The following is a 20,957-nucleotide window of genomic DNA, read 5'->3' on the forward strand; positions in this document are numbered from 1 at the left end:
TCTTAATACTACCACATTGGGGATTAGGTTGTAATATGAATTTTGGGCACCTTGAGACCAGAGCAAGTATTGAGGGTCAAACCATAGCAAGCACTTTAGGGGTAATTGCAGGGATGATGCTTCCTTTTCCACCTGAAGAGCTGAGACTTCCTTTTCCACCTGAAGAGGCCTGCAGTAGTTGCATCAGGATGGTCAGACTCACCTCTCAGGGGTGAGGCAGGCTCTAGGAGCACAGATTTTAAGCATTGCAGTTCAAAGAGCAGAGAGAGATGCAGGTTAACAGAAACAAAAAAAAGATTTGACAGAGTCTGCCCACCCTGTGCCTAGGGACTCATCTGGGAGTTTTCTCATAGCTCCAGGGTGTTCATGGTGAAAAATCTTTCTAGACAAAAATCCCTTTAGGGACTTTGAAGAGTCTGAGTTAGCAAGATTGCTTTAATTGAGATTATTGTCCTAGGTCATAAAGTGGGCTCCTGTGAAGATGTCTTTCATTGAGTATAGACAGGTTCTAGGACACTGATTATGTTTAGAACTTAATACTGCAGACTGCATTCCTAAAGGGGGAGGCAGGAACTTGTCGTGCAGGGCAGCTAAAAAATATCTTGAGACTGTACAGTAGAGGGAGGTGAAGAAAGCAGGCTGAGGGATGATCACACTTGGAGGAGAATGTCCCATTATAGCTTTTGCTCAGTTCTTAAAGCTGTCACCAACCTGGCAAAAGGCTTAGGCCTTCCTGCTTTGCTTTTAGTCAGGTGGGGGCTGTCTTAGAAGGTGTCTAGCCTATGGTAGTAGTCCTAGAACAAAGGCCATGTGTCCCCAGCCCCAGTGAGAGGGCATCTGGATAGTGTACCACAGAAGACTGTCCTCTACACTGGCATCCCAAAGAGCCAAGGGAAAGACTGTAGACACTAACGGGCCCACAATAGGTGCTTTTATATATAGGTAGGGGAGGAGCTCATGGGGCCCTGCCACTTACTGGTGAACTCGCTGGCTGGTGTCCACTCCTGTCCTTGAGCCCAGGCAGGCACCTTAGAGTGAGGAATAATGTGTCCATGTGTGCTTGGGCCCTCACAATCTACCAGAGCTGTGGTATCTACCATGCCCCTGTGCTAACGTGGCTCCTGAAGGTGAGAGAGGTCCCCAAGTCTGTTCCCAGTGCTAGACCCCCACACTACTCTCTGGGAGTAGGTCAGGGTACAGCTTTCTACATTGCCAAGGTTGTCACAGCATTTGACAGCATATGAATATGAAGGGTAGCCTAACACAGAGTCCTGCCAACAGTCAAGTAGGAGGGCAGCCATCTGAGCACACACAGCCTTGTGTTCTGTTGAAGGTGAAACACCAGTGAGGCTGTTCAAGGAACCTGGATAGCCGCCATCAGTACATCAAACAGCATAAGGGGCAGGAGGGCCCATGGAAGCCATAGGTGGGCAGCCAACTTGTTATTTTCTGCGCTCATGTCAAAAGTAGGTGGTATGCAGTCCAGGGCTACATTTGTAGCAATACTAGGCCTTTGTTAGAGGAAACTGCTTTCTCGGGGTTGCGATTTGCATTTTAGAGTGGCATTAGAACACTTGGTGAGTGAGTTTGCTCTATCAGTGCTGAGGCCAGTGTCCTGGGAATGAAGGGCTCAGCTCCTATACTGATGTCTGAAGTTGGAGCTCAGTTCTGCTAAGCCCATGTGCATCTCTGACTGGACTGGCCATTTATCTTAGCTTACTCTGCTATAACAAACCACTACAGATTGGGTAACATAAGCCACACATTTCTCATAGTTCCAGAAGCTGATTTGATGTTCAAGATCAAGTCCTAGTGAGGTCGTCTTGGTTTATAAACAAATGGCTGTCTGCGTGTGTCCTCAGCAAACAGAGAAGAAAGAAGGTGCTTGAAAGGGAGAGTGGTTTTCTGCTGAGGACACTGATCTCATGTGGGAGCTCTGCTAAGACTGCCCAATGGCCTCCAGTGCCACCTTATTAGAGCACAGAGCTTCAGTATGTGAAGGGAGAAGGGACACAAATTTAGGCCACATGAGGAGAGAAGGTCTCAATGTCTTCATATATTCACAGCAGGGGCCCTGCCACCTTGTAAGGCAAGTGTGTTTACGTGCCCCGCATTTGCCAAACATTTGTGCCCAACCTAGAGTAGGGCTGGGGCAGACTGTGTGGCTCCCACCATGAAGGGTATGCAGATGGGTAGCAGATCTGGAGGACACAGCTAGAGCCCAGTGTTAGGAGCTGCCCAAAGCAAGAGGCGGTGAGTGCGTGAGGTATGGGGGCCATTGTGAGAACTGCATGAACTTTGTAGTCTGGTTATACTCAAACTCCAGTGGATTCTGGGGTGATCCTTACATAGAAAGGAAAATAATTTAATATCTTAAAAGGAAGTTATGCAGCCACTGAGTTATGCAAGGTGCCAGGTGCCTCCCAGAAATGCTAAGCCACCTAGCAAAAGAGGTGTTAACTTGTGAAAGTACCGTGCAGATTTGACGGGGTGTTTTGTAGTCTGCACTGGGCTAGACAAAGTGCCAGGCATCTTTATTGAAATCCCATGTCCCAAGGATTCTATTCCCAGGCCTGCTCTGACATGTGGAACAGAGGATTCCTGGTGTGGTCAGCAGGCTGTGTTTGGGCCTCCCCTCAGCACCCTCCTTTCCTTGGGTGAGTTACACTGAACATGATGAATACAGGCAAAACCTTAAATTTATTGATATCATGTAGAATTAGAACTTTTTATTAAGTTTATGTTCATAATGGCATTAGATCATCTTTTCATAGGTAGTGGTCTGAAGCAGTCTGAATGACATGTCCTCCAGATTTGTATGTTCAAATCTTAACACTTGGGTGGTATTAATTAGGAGGTAATTCGTGAGGGTGGAATTGCTATGAGTGGAATCAGTACTAATAAATCAATACTAGACAGTTTCCTTGCCTTTCCTACCATGTGAACACACAACAAGAATTTGCTATATATGAGGGCCCTGGGCCCTCACCAGATTCAGAATCTGCTGGTGCCTTGGTCTTGGCTAGCCATCCTTCAGAATTATAAAAAATAAGTGTCTGTTTGCAAACCACCTACATGTAAGATATTTTTGTTGTAACAGGCCACACAGACCAAGAGTTAGAGAACAACACTAATTTAGGTGCCTGGGCCTACTTAGGATTTTTAATGATACTGGAGTGATTGAGGACTGGGGCATCCAGGGTTTTAGAATCCCTATGGCTACTAGATTGTGGGGGATAATATACAGAACTCAAATTACTAAAAAATCAGTAAATCCTTTACACAATGTGGCTATATATACATGATAACTTTTTAAAAGAAAGTTATTGAGTAGAATCACATTAGCAAAATACTCCCTAAGTATTGATGTGATGAAGGTCTTTATTTTTTTAATGATTTGTTAATTTTTTATTTTATGTGTACTGTTGTTGGCTGCATGTATGTCTATGTAGGGGTGTTGGAGGCCCTGGAGCTAGAGTTAACACAGACAGTTGTGAGCTGTCATGTGGGTGCTGAAAAGTGAAGCTAGATCCTCTGGAAAAACAGCCAGTACTCTTAACTGTTGAGCCGTTTCTCCCCCGCTGCCCCTTTTTCTTTTTGGTTTTTGAAAGGGTTTCTGTGTGTAGCCCTGGCTGTCCTGGAACTTACTCTGTAGACCAGCCTGTCATTGAACTTAGAGATTGCTTGCCTCTGTTTCCTGAGTGCTAGGATAAAAGGTATATACCACCACACCTCCCTTTAATGAGGGTCTTGAATCTCCATACACCCACACCATTTCCAGAAGAGAAGTGGAACATTGGTCAAGACATCTGCCCAGTTCCTTCCAATCCTCCCACCCATATTCTGCCCTATAACCTTGCCTGTGCATGTGCCCAGATCTCACTTCTTCATCCTGTGGCACTGGACTAGCCTCTTGAGCCTTGTGCTTCTACTGCTCATTGTCTGTTTGATATGAAATTCATACCCAGTGGGCAGGGTTCCAGTTGTCACTAGGTGAATCTGGATGACAGAATAAAATATGCTAGTATTTGCTTCAAAAACAGTTTAGTTTCATGGATAGTACTTAAAAATGATGATTGTAATGACTCATCTGTGGTCTTAGCTCTCTGCCAGTCTTCCCCAGGAAGGGCAAGAGCAGCATTTGACAAAGACAACTCCGAGGTCACTGCAGTCAAACATAGTGGCAGTGCACCTTTCACAGATTTATTTTTGTTTGAGAAAGGGTCTCCCTGTAGAACTCAGGCTGATTTCAAGTTCAGGGTCCTTCTGCCTTAGCATCCTGAGTGCTGGTTTGTAGGCATGAGCCACCAACCCCAGTCTTTAAGTATTTTTTAAAAGTACCTGTGACTACCAAAAGGGTGGACTCAAGGCTTTTGGTCAGTGATGGAATTTATTGCCTTTGCAGCCCCAGCAGGAGGATTGATCTGCTGGTCCTCCTCTTCACCCCCTGACCTGTGGATTTTATATTTCCTTTTTCTCAGCATGAGAAGATCACTGTAGGAGCACATTGACTCTGGCACCCTGGAGTGTGAAGGGATGTGGGCCCTTCCCTTGCCCTAGTTCCTCCTGCCCAATCACCTTTGCTGGCTAATTGTCTGATCTGGATTGCTGAACACTAAAGCAGAGGCTACCAGTCTCCAGCCAAAGGCTCTGCCATCTCATTCACACTGCTAATACCTGTAAGCCTAAGGGTCTCCATACCTTGTGCCTCAGCTTGAATTCCCATTCATGTCGCAGCATTCAGCATGCCTTCCCCACTTCTCCTGAAGGGCTCGTCTTGATGCTGGGCCTTTTGGCCAGTCACCTGTCTTCCCTTTCCTGCTCTATTTTGCATTTTTTCTCCTGAATTTCTGCCATTTACTTGACAGCAGGCAGATCTGACCCTTGGTGACCACTGGCTGCTTCCCTGCTTTCACCTGGTGCTTGCCGCCCGATGCAGAGGCCACTTGCCCTCTCCTCTGCCCTTCTTGTGCTGTTGTTCCCTTGAGGAGAACTTCAGAACTTGTGTTGAGGGTTCTCCTTGGGCTCTTTCGTGTTCCTGTCCCTATTTTTCCACCTCATTCCCCCAGGCTTTGCTGTCATGTGGACTGTGCTTTGCCAGCACTTACACTGTCTGCCTTGTACCTGCTTGGAATGTGCTTTTACCCCATCTGTGTGGGATTAAAACTGTACATATTCTTCAAAGCAGCTTGGAGACTTCCTGCCTGTCTCCAGTCTCGGAATTTATTCAGCCAAAGATCTAGACCACGCTGCTTTCTGTCCAAGGCATAGACAGCTCTACTGGCCTGTTTATTGCCTGCTGTGGGATGGTCTGTATGTCAAATTGCTCTGATTGGTCAATAAATAAAACACTGATTGGCCAGTGGCTAGGCAGGAAGTATAGGTGGGACTAACAGAGAGGAGAAAAGAAAGAACAGGAAGGCAGAAGGAGACACTGCCAGCTGCTGCCATGACAAGAAGCATGTGAAGACACCGGTAAGCCATGAGTCACATGGCAAGGCATAGATTTATGGAAATAGATTAATTTAAGGTATAAGAACAGTTAGTAAGAAGCCTGCCACGGCCATACAGTTTGTAAGCAATATAAGTCTCTGTGTTTACTTGGTCTGAGCGGCTGTGGGACTGGCGGGAGATAGAGATTTGTCCTGACTGGGCAAGGCAGGAAAACTCTAGCTTCAATTGCCAGGGTGTCATGTCCTGTGCCCCCTCCCAATAATATTTTCCTTGTGGTTGATTATGATTTTACAAACCTACATGGTGTATATGTAGTAAAACAATTACTAATCAAGTGAATTCATATGTCCATTTTCTGTGTGGTCACACTAGCATTCTGGACTTACTCCTACCTAACCCTAACTTTGTACCTTTGCTATTGCCCTCCTCCCTTGTCACCATTATTCTGTTTCTCTGTATTCAACAGCTTGTTTCTTCTCTGTTGGCTTGTTTCACTTAGCATGATGGTCTTTGGTCCATCCACATTTTCACAAATGGCAGGATTGTCTTTGCTAATGCTGAGTAGTGTTCCTTACACATCCCATAGTTTCTTCGTTATTCAGTAAATTCTTGGGCTGATTCCGTATCTTGGCTACCATGAAAAATAACTGCAGTGAGCATGGTAGTGTTTGTCCCTTTAAAAGAGTGGTCTCAACCTTCCTAATGCTGTGACCCTTTAGTACAATTTCTCATGTTTTGGTGACCCCCAACCATAACATTATTTCCATTGCTACTTCATAACTAATTTTGCTAGTTATGAATGGTAATGTAAATACCTGATATGCACAGGTTGAGAACCACTCTTAAAAGGTACTGATTCATTTATTTTAAGTATATATTCAGACGGTTGCTAGGTCATGTGGTATTTTGTTTTTCCCTCTATTTTTAGAATGTTGAGGTGCTATGGATATCGTTCTGTATAAATAAAACACTGATTGGCCAGTGGCCAGGCAGGAAGTATAGGCGGGACAAAGAGAGAGGAGAATTCTGGGAAGTGGAAGGCGGAGTCAGGGAGTCACTGCCAGCCACCACCATGACAAGCAGCATGTGAAGACGCCAGTAAGCCACGAGCCATGTGGCAAGGTATAGATTTATAGAAATGGATTAATTTAAGCTGTAAGAACAGTTAGCAAGAAGCCTGCCACAGCCATACAGTTTGTAAGCAATATAAGTCTCTGTGTTTACTTGGTTGGGTCTGAACAGCTGTGGGACTGGTGGGTGACAAAGATTTGTCCTGACTGTGGTCAAGGCAGGAAAACTCTAGCTACATCGAGGGACCTCTATTTTTCATAACTGTACTGATTCACGTTCCTGTGCAAATTGTGCGAAGGTTCCCTTTTCTTTGTATCCTCGGCAACAGTTGCTACCTCTTATCTTTCTAGTAGTAGCCAACCAGAAAGATGTGAGATAGCAGTCATGGTCTTGTTTTGATGTATAATGACTGCTTGTATATTTTCATAAAACTGGTGGCCATTTTTATCTCTTTGGAGAAATGTCTGTTCAGGTCCTCTGCCTAATTTTTATTTTTTATTTTCTATTGTGTGTACTCCATATTTTTTTTACATTAAATCCTTTTCAGCGACATGATTTGCAGACATTTCCTCTCAGCCTATCTATATAGACTACCTTTTCTTTGCTGTGCTGTAGTGTTTTAGCTTAATGTAGTCCCACTGTTTAATTTTTGCTTTTCTTGTTTGAGCTTTACAAAATTACAACAAAAAAGTCATTGCTAAAGCCAGGTTGGGGAACTTCCTCCACCACCACCCCTTATGTTTAAGCCTGTATTCATTTGGATAGTTTGTGTGAGGACACCTAGTTGTCCCCAGAAGAGCCCCTCATTTCCCCCTGTTGTCTTGGTGCTCTGGCATGTTAGTTGACTGTACATGCTTATTAGGTTGGCTCTAGCCTCCCCCTGGTGTTCTGTTGGCCTCTGTGTAACAGAATTTGAAGTCAAAAAGCAGTATTAACTTTGTTGTTCATCCTCAAGAGTCTTTGGTCTTCTGGTTCTAGAGGTTCTGGGAAGAATGCCACTGAAACTGATGGGGATTTCAGTGTCTGTGAACTTGATTGGATGGTGGGTACCATTTGGTTGGCCATTGGTTTCTACTCACAGTATTTTACAGTTTGAGAGTACAGACCTTTCATCTCTAAATTTAGTCCTTGCCAGGCGGTGGTGGCACACGCCTTTAATCCCAGCACTCGGGAGGCAGAGGCAGGCGGATCTCTGTGAGTTCAAGGCCAGGCTGGGCTACAAAGTGAGTTCCAGGAAAGGCGCAAAACTACACAGAGAAACCCTGTCTCAAAAAAAAAAAAAAAAAAAAATTAGTTCGGAATAATTTTGGTAAATGGGATTGCTTTCTCAATTTCTTTTTGTCTTTTTGTCCAGTGTTGGAGATTGAACCTAGGGACCCTCATATACAGTATTCTACTCCTGAGTTACCTCCAGTCCTCTCTACTCTCTCCTCCTTTTCCTCTCCTTCCCTTCTGTGTTCATACACTTTTTAATTTTTATTTTCTAAGGACAGGGTATGGTTCTGGAACTACTGGGTGACCTTGAACTTCTAGAGAGCTTGTATTACAGGCGCATATCACCACACCTGACATTGCCTTTTTTTTTTTAATAGTTCATTATTAATGTAACAGATTGGGTTTTTTTTTGGTGTGGCTGTGTGTGTGTGTGTGTGTGTGTGTGTGTGTGTGTGTGTGTGTGTGTATCTTGTGTTCTTTGATTTTATTTATTAGGGCTTTTAAAAAATATTTATTTTTGGGTTTTTGAGACAGGGCTTCTCTGTGTAACAGCCCTGGCTGACTTCAAACTCAGATGACTTTGAACTCAGATTGCCTGCCTCTGCTGGGATTAAAGGTGTGCACCACCACACCCTGCATTAGTTTTAATGTTTCATGTTTGCTGTTGGAATCTAGGCTCCTCTGTGTAATATGTCTTCCGTGAACAGCTCTGATGGTTCTACTTCTTTTCTTCTTGTGTTCTGTGGAATAGCGGAGAGAGTAGGCCTATTGTTTTCTGTCAGCCAGATGGTAGAGAGTGAGACCTCGGCTCTCTTGATAGCAAGGTAGCTGTAGTTTTGACCTGTGGAAAGATGCTGGGCTTAAACACCAGTAAGTTACTGAAGATGTGAACTGAATGGTCTGAGGTCTCACGGGAGAGGACTGAGGTCAAGAAATGTAAGTTACAAGGAGGTAACTTGAAGAGACATATAATCACAGTTTAAAAAAAAGTAGATATGTTGCTTGGGAGGAGTCATTTTTTTAAAAACACTGTAATCACTGCTTACTTGTAGGCAATTGCTGTGTTTATGTGACATGACTTTCATTCTTATTAAAGTGAATTCTCTATTTTTTTCTGCATTTATTGGTACTCTGCATGTCACCTTGTATATGAGAAAACTAAATCGCTTGAAATATTAATTTTAGACCAGGTTTCAGTTCATCTAGCTTACTTCTTTTCTTCTGTAATCCTAGAAGAAATTGCTGATTTAAAGCTGATAATATGAAGATTCCTATTAACCACAGTCTCTTTATTTCTACAGAGGTTGCAGAACTCGAAGCTAATTTACCCTGTAAGTATAGCACGCTGGTCAAATTAGTACTATATAGTAATGACATGACGAAAACTTGCTTTAATAACTGAGTAGCTAAAAGCCTATTGTGTATGTTGCGAATGAATTTTAATTTTGTGCAAGAAGAATTTTTTGCAATATCTAGCTGGCATAGTGACACATGCCTTTAATCATAGCACTTGGGAGACGGAGACAGGCTGATCTCTGAGTTCGAGGCCAGACAGGTCAACACAGTGAATTTCAGGATGGCTATGGCTATGTAGAGGGTCCTTGTCTCAAAAGACAACAAAAAGAGGTTCTTTGGCCCTTCTGAATAGCACCTGTAGAATACTGTCTCAGTGCTCCAGAGGCATGTTTGGTCAGTTGCCGTCCCTTCCTCCTCCTCCCTGAGTGGGCAGGGGTGTAAGTCAGGAGCACACAGCCCTGCTTCCTAGGGAGTGCGCTCCCATTTGGTTCAGCAGGTGTTTACTGGTAATTGTTTTTGTGTTTGAGGAAAGGCAGCTTCCTGGCCATTCACCCCCAGACACATGGGCCTGGCTGTGTAGTTGTTCAGAAATGTACTTGGATAACATGTCAGATTCTATTTTTCTATCACTAATCTTCTCTCAGATCTTTTACATTTCAAATGTCTATGAAAGTTTGAAGGCTTTGATCATTTTACTGTTTTTTTGTTAAAACTTTTTATTGTGTTATTTGGTTTAAAAGTAATTCTAAGGATACCTGCTAATATGGGTAACCTATGTTGTGTGTGAGTTTTTTTGTTTGTGTGAATATTGCAGAGGGCTTGGATTTTGATGTGGAGTCCCATCTCATATTTCTTGGAGAGGCTTCATTCCCACCGACACCTAAAGTTGGAAAGATAACAGTGGCGTGCAACCCTTGGGTGGTTGTGAAATTAGTTTGTGAGAGCACAGATAAGTTGTTTGTTAAAGGATTTTGGTTTGTTTTGTGTAGCCCTGACTAGCCTAACTTACTATGTAGACCAGGCTGGCCTCAAAAATCAGAGCTCTACTTGTCTCTGCCTCCTGGGATCAAAGGTGTATACCACCTGGCCAGGCTGAACAATTACTTTTGATGTCTAACATTTATGTGAGGAAGAGTAGGTTATGATAAAAGTATATTTATTCTATGGGCCTCAGTGAAAACATCTTGAAATTTTGTGTATTGACTTCAAAGTTACTTCCATTTAGAACTGAAGGAATTGTCTGTGAATTTTATTGAAAGGTTAATTTTGAAGCTGGGGGATGATTCAGTAGCAGACTATTTGCCTAACATGTATAATGCCCTGGTTTCAATCCCAGACGTGGGGGAGTGGGGAGAGTAATTCTGCCTACTAAGGGAAAAGCAAAAGGGTATGCTTTAACACACCTTTAATCCCAGCACTTGGGAGGCAGAAGCTTGAGGCCAGCCTGATCTACAAGTGAGTTTCAGGACAACTAGTGCAACACAGAAAAAGAAACCCTGTCTGGAAAAACAAAAATAAAACAAACAAAATGCTTAGGAAAGTAAATGTGTATGGGTGTGCTAGACAAGCAGGCAAAGGTCTGGAGCCAGGTGATAAGCTTGTTTGCCTGTCTCCCTGCCTGTGTGTTGAGACACTTTCCTAGAAAAAAGTACCACACAGTGATTGATTTTTTTTTTTTTTTAAATTCTAGTCCAGTCAGTCTTTCCACTGTCTGTGACTCACACATCTGTGTTCAGAGTGTCTTTTCGTTAGAGAACACAGAAAGTTTCCACTTAGAACTAGCTTGTGTGTTTGATGTGAGTCTTGCAGGGTTTGGAAAAGATGTGGTCAGTTTCCCATCTTGTGGCCAAGATAGCAGATAGCACACATTTTTTTTTTTTGACGTTCTGCTTTTTACTTTCTTTCTGCTCTTTCCCCATGTTTTCCACAAACCTGCCACTCACCATCCTGAAGAAGCAACAAGCCACCTCAGACTAATTCTTTGCTGTGTTTAAAAACCTTTCGCAAATATTTCCAGAGCCATCAGGATAGCTAGCTAGCTAGTTTGCTTGCTTGCTTCCTTCCTTCCTTCCTTCCTTCCTTCCTTCCTTCCTTCCTTCCTTCCTTCCTTCCTTCCTTCCTTCCTCCCTCCCTCCCTCCCTCCCTCCCTCCCTCCCTCCCTCCCTCCCTCCCTCCCTCTCTCTCTCTCTCTCTCTCTCTCTCTCTCTCTCCCCTCTCTCCCTCTCTCTCTCTCTCTCCCTCTTCTTTCTCTCTTTTTAACATAAAAACAGGTTATAATTCAAAAGTCCAGGGTTATTTGAAACTGGAAAATATTTTCTCTGTAGAAAATAGTAAAAATGATAACATTTCCCAATAATCCCCTTTAAACCAAATAATAGATGAATTATACATATAAATGTTGATTAAATTCTGGGATACAGAAGAAACCTATCTTCATCTGTTCATAGAGCTATGTTTTACTTAAGTTGGGTAAGTGAGATTTCTATTCATCTTCCCCTTCACTGTTTGATTTACAACAGACGTTTTTCTATAGGCTAATCCATAATCTAAAAAGATTTTAGCCTCCCCTCCTGAAAGTACAGCCAGCATTTTCTGTCATTAGCTTGATACGGTACAAATTCTTATCCTAATAGTGAAATGTTTCACTGAAGCTTGCCCAGTGATTCTATAAAATCAAAACTTATTATAAGCCACAATCATCCTAGTGTCCTCCCTGCTAGGAAGCCTCCTTGGGTCTGTGGGTTGCAGTCTGATTATCCTTTGCTTTACATCTAGTATCCACTTATGAGTGAGAACATACCATGTTTGCCTTTTGAGTCAGGATAGCTTTCTGTGCAGCAGTGTGATTAGAACTGCAGAATGACTTCGGAGCTCTGTCTGTACAAGTGCATAGAGGCTTCTGGAAATGCACATCTTCTTAGACAGGTCCTGTTGTGTGTAAAGAAAACTAAGTGTAGAGTTCTAAGCTCTGCTTTATACATATGCATGCATACATACATACATAAATCTATAAACTTTTATTTAACTTTTCTTGAGCTTTAAAATTAGTTATTTGGTTTTGGTGGTTTCATTAATTTTTAAAACTTGTTTTACTAGTTTATGTATTCTTGGAAGGCTAATCCATTTCATAGATTCCACGTTTAAACCCTCATTAAAAGAAAAAGGGTGCCAAAAGGACACTACCAATCTGAAATAATGATTGAAGTGTTTACTAAGCCTTCCTCTTTTCTGACCTGTATTTCAAAGAATGCTGTTTCTATTTTCAAAATAAGCTCAAGATAAAAACCCTTCAAGGTAATTGAAGACAGTGAATAAAGGCCCAGTACTTCCTTAACTAACCTAAAAGAAACAATTTTGAAAGATAAGGAAATAAAACCTGTTTTCGGTATGCATAGCTCTAAATTGATTTTACTTTTTTTTTTTTTATAAAGATTTATTTTTAGTTTTTGTGTATCAAAACTAAATGGTGTCTCACCTGTTTGTGTGTCTATTTGAGGGTGTCAGATCCCCTGGAACTGGAGTTACAGACAGTTGTGAGCTGCCATGTGGTTGCTGGGAATTGAATGTGGGTCTTCTGGAAGAGCAGTCAGTGCTCATAACCTGAGCCATCTCTCCAGCCTGAGTCTCCTTATTTCTAAAGTAAAGAATATGGTAGTGTATATCTAAAACTGCTTCTTACCCCATAGGCTGAGGGATTTTTTCCCCACTGTAAAAAAGAAAGTCCATCTTAGTCTTAAATTATTCTGTGTTTTATCTCAGTGTTTTATGTATGATACGCTTATTAAATACCAAAATGAAACAAGAACTTGTGAACTCCTTACTACTTTGGGTCTAACCTTGCTTTTGTGAATAGCCTATGATCTCAGACTAGTCACTGGACCCTTCTGAACTTTCTTGTCATCTGTCCAAGTCAACAACATTGGACTACATGGTCTTTAATGTTATTTCTCACTATATTTGAATCATCCTATTTTTGTGGAAATTTTTATCAATGTAGAACTGAACAAGTGGGACTTTTCTAAGCAATAACATTAGTAGGTACAATAAGGAATTTACACTTATATCTTCTGAGTTACGTTAATATAGGAAAATTTCCTAAGTATTTTTTACAGATCTGTAAGGCACTTCATAAGTGATAGCTGTCCTTCTGTATCCTTTGTGAAGGAGGCAGACAGTGCAACAGACAACTTCCCTTGACTGTACCCTTGACTATGGTGGCTCTTCTTGCTAGAGAGCTTGTCCTGACTCAGGCCCTTCTTGCTTGGTGAGCAGTAGGCCCAGAACATTGCTACTGGACTTAGCAAAGCATTGCTTGACAGAGGAAGCTGAGTTACCAGTTAGAGTGTGAAGGTTTTGGTTTTTGGTTTCCTGAGACAGTGTCTCGGCTAGGTTGGCCTTGAACTCACAGAATTCTGTTTGCCTTTGCCTCCCAGGTGCTAGGATTAAAAATGAGTGTCCCCTGTACTCAAGAGGCAGAGGCAGGTGGATTTCTGAGATTTTTTTCCCCTCCAATGTTATAGTAAATGCTGGATGGCAGCCAGCTCTAAGACATCTCACTTCTTTCTAACTTCACTTCTGATGGGCATGTATGTCTATGAATCTCCTAGGTACAGAGTTAAGTTGGACAGACGTTTGACCTGGTTCTTTTCCTGGTTTTTCCATGTTTAGTTAGCTTTTACTCTCATACATTGATGTCTTTGAGGGATAGTTTCTTTCAGAGTAAATAGCACAATTCTCTAATTAATAAAAAGAACTCTTTGGTGACCTGTTAAAATTTGAAGTACATACCTTGATTGGGAATTCACTAGTAAGACTAGAATGGCAAAAACACCATCACCACCATTAGAGTGTAGGGACTCACTGGTTGCCTTGTGAATCAGCACCACTGGCTTCTGTGTGTTAAGGTTAGCTTTAGCTCAGCATGTGGACAGCTGCTCACGCCAGACCTTCCTAATGGCTATTTCTTTTGCAGGTACATGTAAAGTACATTTTCCTGATCCAAACAAGCTTCATTGCTTTCAGCTGACTGTAAGCCCAGGTAATAAATGCTCCTGCATACTTCAGTGTTCGTGTAATTTTCAAGTAGCAAGAGTAAAGGTCTACCCACATCTGTCTTTCTCTGGATACATCCTCTAGTATCTAAAAGTTAAGACTTGGTAAGATCCCCCATTCCCTATGACAGGGCCTATGCCTTGCAGCTAGATAAAGCGTAGCAAGTGAGTGTGAGGCACTCTGTCCTGATAACTCCGTAAAGCCAGACAGTGAATGTTGACTGCAGCCTACTGTTGAGTGTGGGCTTTGAGGTCATGAGTGGGCTCGGATGATACTCCAGAGGAGCCTGACCTGGCTGAAGTTGCTTAGCTGCTCAGCTGCGGCCCCCGTCTACAGGGGCGGGGGGTCAAATAGGACAACATCAGGATTAAATGGATACACCCCATTTGGGCCCAGGTTGTAGCAGACAGATTACCAGCTGTCCTCCGTAGGATTGATAAGTGCCTAGTCTCCAGGGCAGCAGCATATCTCCTTGGTCAGACGTTCCTAGTGAAGATGCTGGAACAGGAGTTGCCAATCACCAACCCATGTTGGCCTCCAGTAGCCAACCATTGGCAGCCAGTTCATGCTCCTTCTGGTTAGGTGGGGTAGGAAGAGTAAGGGAATCAGCTCTTAGGGTTTCTCCATAAATGTTTGTAAAGAGACACTGGAGTGGGAGCTGCATCAGCTGCATCCCTTCTGCACTTGCTGTCCAAAGTGACAGTGTCCAGAGGAGGGCGTTATTCAAATGATGCTGTCAGCACTTCAGATGTGTGAAAACCATTCCAAGGATTTGGATGCAGAGAAAAGGGAAAGGGATGATTTGTCCTCAGGTCATGCTGACAAACTAATGTGACACTTGTTAAGACTGGAGTGGTCTGACCTTTGTGGGTTTGAGAGTAGGTGTCCAGAGCTGTTCTGGAGCAATTAGTCCACAGAGATTTCTGGCATCATTTGGCAACTGTAAAGTTCATATTGTTACTTGAACTGAGATGTACAGAAAAATAAGAAAAGAGGATGGTGAGTTTTGTTGTAGAAATAGAGGATGTTGTCTTATTTGGGAGAGGTGGGAAAAGGAGTGAGGAACTGAGAATAGTGAGTCATGAACTAATTAAAAAGTGAGAGGTACAGAATGTGGATATGTGATAATGAGTCCATGAATAAACCATGGCCTTCTCTGCGAGTCGAGTGATTATAATAATAAGGATCCTGTTTCAAAGTGCTCTTAATAATTTGTAATTCCATTTACATCTCACTGCTGTGGTACATACTTATGATCCTAGCACTCAAGAGGTTGAGGCAGGAAGTTCACAAGTTCAAGGCCAGCTTGGGCTACCAAGCAAAACCCTATCTTTTTTTTTTTTTTTTTTTTTTTGGTTTTTCGAGACAGAGTTTCTCTGTGTAGCTTTGCGCCTTTCCTGGAACTCACTTGGTAGCCCAGGCTGGCCTCGAACTCACAGAGATCCGCCTGCCTCTGCCTCCCGAGTGCTGGGATTAAAGGCGTGTGCCACCACCGCCCGGCGCAAAACCCTATCTTAAACCTCTGTGAAGGAGCCAGGTGGTGGTGGTGGTGGTGGTGGTGGTGGTGGTGGTGGTGGTGGTGGTGGTGGTGGTGGTGGTGGTGGTGCAGGTGCACACCTTTAATCCCAGCACTTGGGAAGCAGAGTCAGGTGGATCTTTATGAGTTCCAGGCCAGCCTGGTCTACAGAATGAGTTCCTGGACAGGCTCCAAAGCTACAGAGACACTGTCTGGAAAAAACAAAAACAGAAAAACCCAGAAACCTATGTGAAAGTTTTCCAGAGTGTAACTTTAGTGTGATGCCAGTAGCTTACTCCATATTTAGATGTGGGGTGCTTTGCATGCCTGCTATCTTTGAGTGGGTGAGATGGTGAAGGTCCTGCCCATTCTGAAACATCTGTATTCTATGTTAAGGAGCACTGAACACACAGGTGCCTTCTCTCATCCCAGAGTCACTGTGAAGACTGTTGTTCACTAAGTACTCCGGCTTTTGTATTGTAGTGAGCGAGGCTCTGTCAGCCAGCGACTCCTCTAGCCTACTTCTTCAGTCCTTGGCTGCTTACAGACCCTTGTTTTTTCCACACTGATTAGTGTCCGATGGTTGTGTTTCTATGGTTTCCTCCGAGTGTTTCTCCTCTCCTCTCCTTGTTTTGCCTGTTCTTTTATTTTTACTAAATCCTATGAATATGATTACTGAGATAACATGACCACACCTTTATCCCCGAGTGTCTCTGACAGGGAAACAACTGTTTTACAGTGTCACTGTTCACTATTCCAGCAGGAGATAAAAGATTTTTTAGTGCCTAGGAATACATTGAACTATATGTTTAGCATGTTCTCTGCTCACTGAATGTAGGCTCTGATTGTGAAAATCAGAATCAAGAGCGGAAAGCTTTGCTTTTAATTGCACATGGCTATGGCAGAAATCTGCCCATTCTAAAAATGTACCTAGAATTGTAATTTTTTTTGGGGGGGGGGGAGTACAGTCATGCTCCTCTTAATGTTGAAAAAAAAGTGTAGATGCTGAACAGGGAAGTTGTAGCTCCATGCCTGAATATGAAGGTGTGGTTCTGAAGCTGGCTTCTTTGCAGGCCATAGCCTTACAATTAGATCTAAAAACTGAATCACACGTGTGACATAGACCCTAGATGATTATGGTGGAGGACTACACTATTTGCAGCATCTGTCCTCACTTTCCATCATTTTGTGTTGTAATGGTCCTTCATGCTTAGGAATAGATACAGGTTTCAGAGAATAAGTAACTGAATGGTGAGACAGAATAGTACTAGTAAGTGAACACAAGTAAAATGAAGTAAGACAGAAACCTAGAAACTGGCCCAGCTCCCAACAGTCGGGCCAGGGAATTTGCTTCAGCCCTTCTGACATGGTGTTGGAGGCTTTAGACCGACAGGGCCATAAACTTAAAAGTAACAGTGATTTGTTTCTCTAGAGACAGAGTTCGCATATAGCCCAGGCTGGCCAGAGGCTTGCTATATAGTTTGGGCAGACTTCAAATCAAGAACTGCCTCAGCCTCCAGAGTGTTAGGATTGTAGGCACGAGTCACCATTCTTTGTTTGTTTGTTTGTTTGTTTGTTTGTGACAGGGTTTCATTCACTGTGTAGCTCTGGCGGTCCTCTGCCTCCTGGTGCTGGGATTAAAGATATGTGCCATTATGAACTGCTTAACTTTTCCTTTTTAAAGCAGTTTTACTGAGGAATAAATTACAAACAGTCAGATGTGCTGACCTGAGTTGCACAACTTAGAGTTTCAGAATCTTGATGTTGTATCATCTCCACAACCCTGACAAAGATGAGGAGCGTCGCCACCTCCTGGGGTTCCCTTTTGCCTCCTTGCCACCCTACTACTAGTCTTTCTGATTTTCCTACCGTAGTTTACTTGTATTTGTGTGAAAGCTTTTGTTAATGCATAGATCTTTCCCTTCATTTCTGTCTGAGTGGAATTTCTAAGTCATATGAAAGGTGTGCCTTCCACTTGAATTGTAGGTTTTTACTGAGGCAGAAGTTGTTAGGAATGGTTGTTTACCCTGCTGATGTCTAGGACATGTGGTGATCATGCAGAACCTTGCATATGATTTACCCTCATGTGTCACAGTTTCAGACATGAGACTTAGTCTCATTCATACTTCCATCCCTGTTCTTTCTAGTGATTTCTGATTTTACTATGAGGTTAACCACTGTGAGAAAAGGATACTTTCTAAGAACAGATTTTCTTCCCTTGGTGACTCTTTCAAATAACCCTACAAACAGATGGCAGTTCCCTTCTATGTGTACTTAGGAACGTGGTGTTGAGCTGTCTGCCAGCAGTGTCTTCTGACTTTGAAGAAACACTCATGCTCTCTTCTTTGCTCCTTCCAAGAACTCTGTTGGTGTGATGTTACTTGTGATGGTACTCATCAGGCATGTCATCTGTTTCATGCTGATTTCTCCCCTTCCCTAACACACAGCTTCCAGCCATATTCTCCTGAGAATTCTCAGGCCATTCAGTAGCATTGTTATAAATAGCTTCTGAGCTGAGTTGTAGCTCAGAAATAGGAGTGCTTGCCCAGCATTCCTAAGGACATTCTGGTGGTCACCTGTAGAGATAGGCAGTAAGAAGCTCGTTGGGGAAAGGTACCTGTTGACAACCTGAGTTCACTCCCTGGAGTTCATATTGTGGAAGGAGACCCCTCCAGGTTGACCTGGCTTCCACATTCACATCTTTATGTGCATATGAGCATACTAACACTAAACACACAATGCACTAAAATAAGTAAAGAAATATAATAAAATTAATGTATTCAAGGCATGTTAAGTGTCCAAAATAGTATGGCATTTAAATGATAAGTTTTGGGGAATTTAAGAAATAACCAGCATTCAGTTTTTCAGTTCCATGCATATCTTTATGTAGCATAGATTTTCCCCCTGCTTTATGTTTCTCTATAACCATGTTTAGCTCTAAACCCTCACTGCTCTCTACCTCATCTCACCTTCTCTTAAGTCTTGCTCTCACCCAGAAACCTCTCTAAAATGCAGCCCCTCCTTGCTGTTGTGTTCATCTTACACTGTATAGCTTATTTGTTCTCTTTTCCATCAGAATGTAAGCTTCCCAAAGGCAGACATTGTCCCTTATGTCCCCAGTGCTTAGAGCAGTGTCCGGCATGAGGTAGACACTTACTAAGTCTTGTTGGAGGAACTTATAATTTAAGCAGTATGTTACAGATTTTTATGCTATTAAACATGAGATAACATTTCATGTACAGTGATCTCTGGGAATGAAGATAGCTACTATTAGCATTTTCCCCAGTAGAGTTGATATTTGTGAATGAGTATTTATTTGGGGTTTCAGGACAGGGTTTCTCTGTGTAACCTTGGTCGATTGGAACTCACTCTCTAGACCAGGCTGGCCTCGAACTCACAGAGATTCACGTGCCTCTGCCTCCCGAGTGCTGGGATTAAAGGCATGTGCTACCACTGCCTGGCCTTGTGAATGAATATTAATTAATTCAAGCCAGAAGCAGAAGTTCATTCAATACCAGTCTCTTTCGTTTGTCTTTATAGCTATAACTACTTTGTTTATACAAATAAGCTGACATGTTATAGTTACATCTTTTTGTCTCTGTACTTCAAAGGTGTCAATCTGTTTTCTATTGCTGTGATAAAACATCATGGCCAAGGCAAATTTGTAAGAGGAAGGGGTTATTTGAGCTATGTTTTCAGAGGGAATAGCGGTCTCAGGGAATAGCACATCAGGGAAGCATGCGACAGACTGGCGTAGTGGCAGGCAAAGCTGAAGCTCACATCTTAACAGCAAGCAGGAAGCAGAGAGTGAACTGGGAATGATGCCAGACTTTGACATCCCAAAGCCCACCCCAGTGATGGACTTCCTCTAGCTAGGCCACGCCTCTTAACACCCCCCCCCCAACAGTACCACTAACTGGGGAGTGCTGTGGGATGTTCTGTATGTTAAATGTGTTGCTCTGATTGGTTAATAAATAAGATACTGATTGGCCAGTAGCCAGGCAGGAAGTATAGGTGGGACAAGCAGAGAAGAGAATTCTGGGAAGTGAAAGGCTGAGACAGAAAGACATTGCTATGAAAAGCGAGATGTAAGGTACTGGTAAGCCATGAGCCACATGGCAACATACAGACTAATAGAATGGGTTAATTTAAGATATAAGAACTAGATAACAAGAAGCCTGCCATGGCCATACAGTTTGTAAGCAATATAAGTGTGTTTACTTGTTTGGGTCTGAGTAGCTGTGGGACTGGCGGGTGAGAGAGATTTGTCCTGACCGTGGGCAAGGCAGGACTGGATAAAACTTCAGCTACAGGGAACAAGTATTAAAATGACTGAGACTATGTGGGACATCTCATTCAAACTACCACATTCCACGGCCTCAGGACAAGACTCCCAACCCAATCAAGCTTCCAACTTGTGAAAGGAAAACTAAGCAATTTTCTACTCCTAGAAAAGAACAACCAAGTTGGTAGCCAAACTTGGCAGTGATGTTGATGGGGTGCTGGATTTAGAGTAATGAAGGATACAAGAATAATTAAAGGGGTTGTGGAATCTTGCTCCACGGTTTCAGAGGAGGCCCCTTGCATGAAGCTGTGAAAATGAAGCTTGAGTTGAGCATTGGTGACCCCAAGATGTTGAAGATGCCAGAGTCCTGGGATTTCTGCCAAGGATTGCTGCACACAGAAATTGGAACTAGTTCAGAAAGAGGTAGGCAGCACAGCCCACTGGGCAAACCCATCCACGCCATCTAACACCAGCCGTGGAGCTGCAGGATTTGGAGTTTGCCCTGCTGGGTTTCAGTCTTGCTTTGCTCTGGTGTTAACTCACTGTAGCCAGATTCCTCCCTTTTGGAATGGAAATGTATATTCTCTGCCATTGTATGTTGGAAGTATGTCATTGGTTTTTTATTTTATAAGGGGCTTACAATGAAGAGACTGCCTTTGAGTCTCAGAAGAGACTCTTGAAGTTGGACTAAATGCATTTTGTATTATAACCATGAGTCTGTGGGACATGGAAGTGGAATGTGATTTTTTTTTTTTTTGAAAGATTTGTTTCTTTATATGTATACAGTGTTCCAACTGCATGCCTGCCTGCAGGCCAGAAGAGGGCACCAGATCTCATTACGGATGGTTGTGAGCCACCATGTGGTTGCTGGGAACTGAACTCAGGACCTCTGGAAGAGCAGCCAGTGCTCTTAACTGCTTAGCCATCCCTCCAGCCCGGAATGTGGTGATTTGAATGAGTGCCCTGTACAGGCTCAGTCATTTTAATTTGAGTACCCAGGTGTTTGGTACTGTTGGAGAGACTTAGGAGGTGCAGCCTTGCTGGAAGAAGTACATCACTTGTGGGGGG

At 42.9% G+C, this 20,957-nt stretch overlaps 1 protein-coding gene across 8 annotated transcripts in view; it reads left to right on the top strand.

Annotated features, from left to right (window-relative positions):
• Positions 1 to 20,957, top strand: part of Ube2f (ubiquitin conjugating enzyme E2 F (putative)) — a 56,983-nt gene that overhangs the window by 22,266 nt on the left and 13,760 nt on the right. For 4 of the 8 annotated variants that reach the window (XM_042259843.2, XM_006988682.4, XM_006988683.4 and 1 more), the window contains exons 3-4: positions 9,042 to 9,071; positions 14,009 to 14,074. The exons of 1 other annotated variant lie outside the window; for it this stretch is intronic. In XM_042259843.2, coding sequence (XP_042115777.1) covers positions 9,042 to 9,071; positions 14,009 to 14,074 — 96 coding nt within the window. Of the gene's footprint in view, positions 1 to 6,340; positions 6,577 to 9,041; positions 9,072 to 14,008; positions 14,075 to 20,175; positions 20,313 to 20,957 lie in introns of those variants that run through there. 3 more of the 8 variants (XM_042259845.2, XM_006988685.4, XM_076549588.1) reach the window with 3 other exon arrangements.

This window comes from Peromyscus maniculatus, chromosome 13 (genome assembly GCF_049852395.1).
Source record: "Peromyscus maniculatus bairdii isolate BWxNUB_F1_BW_parent chromosome 13, HU_Pman_BW_mat_3.1, whole genome shotgun sequence".
NCBI classification, from domain to species: domain Eukaryota; kingdom Metazoa; phylum Chordata; class Mammalia; order Rodentia; family Cricetidae; genus Peromyscus; species Peromyscus maniculatus.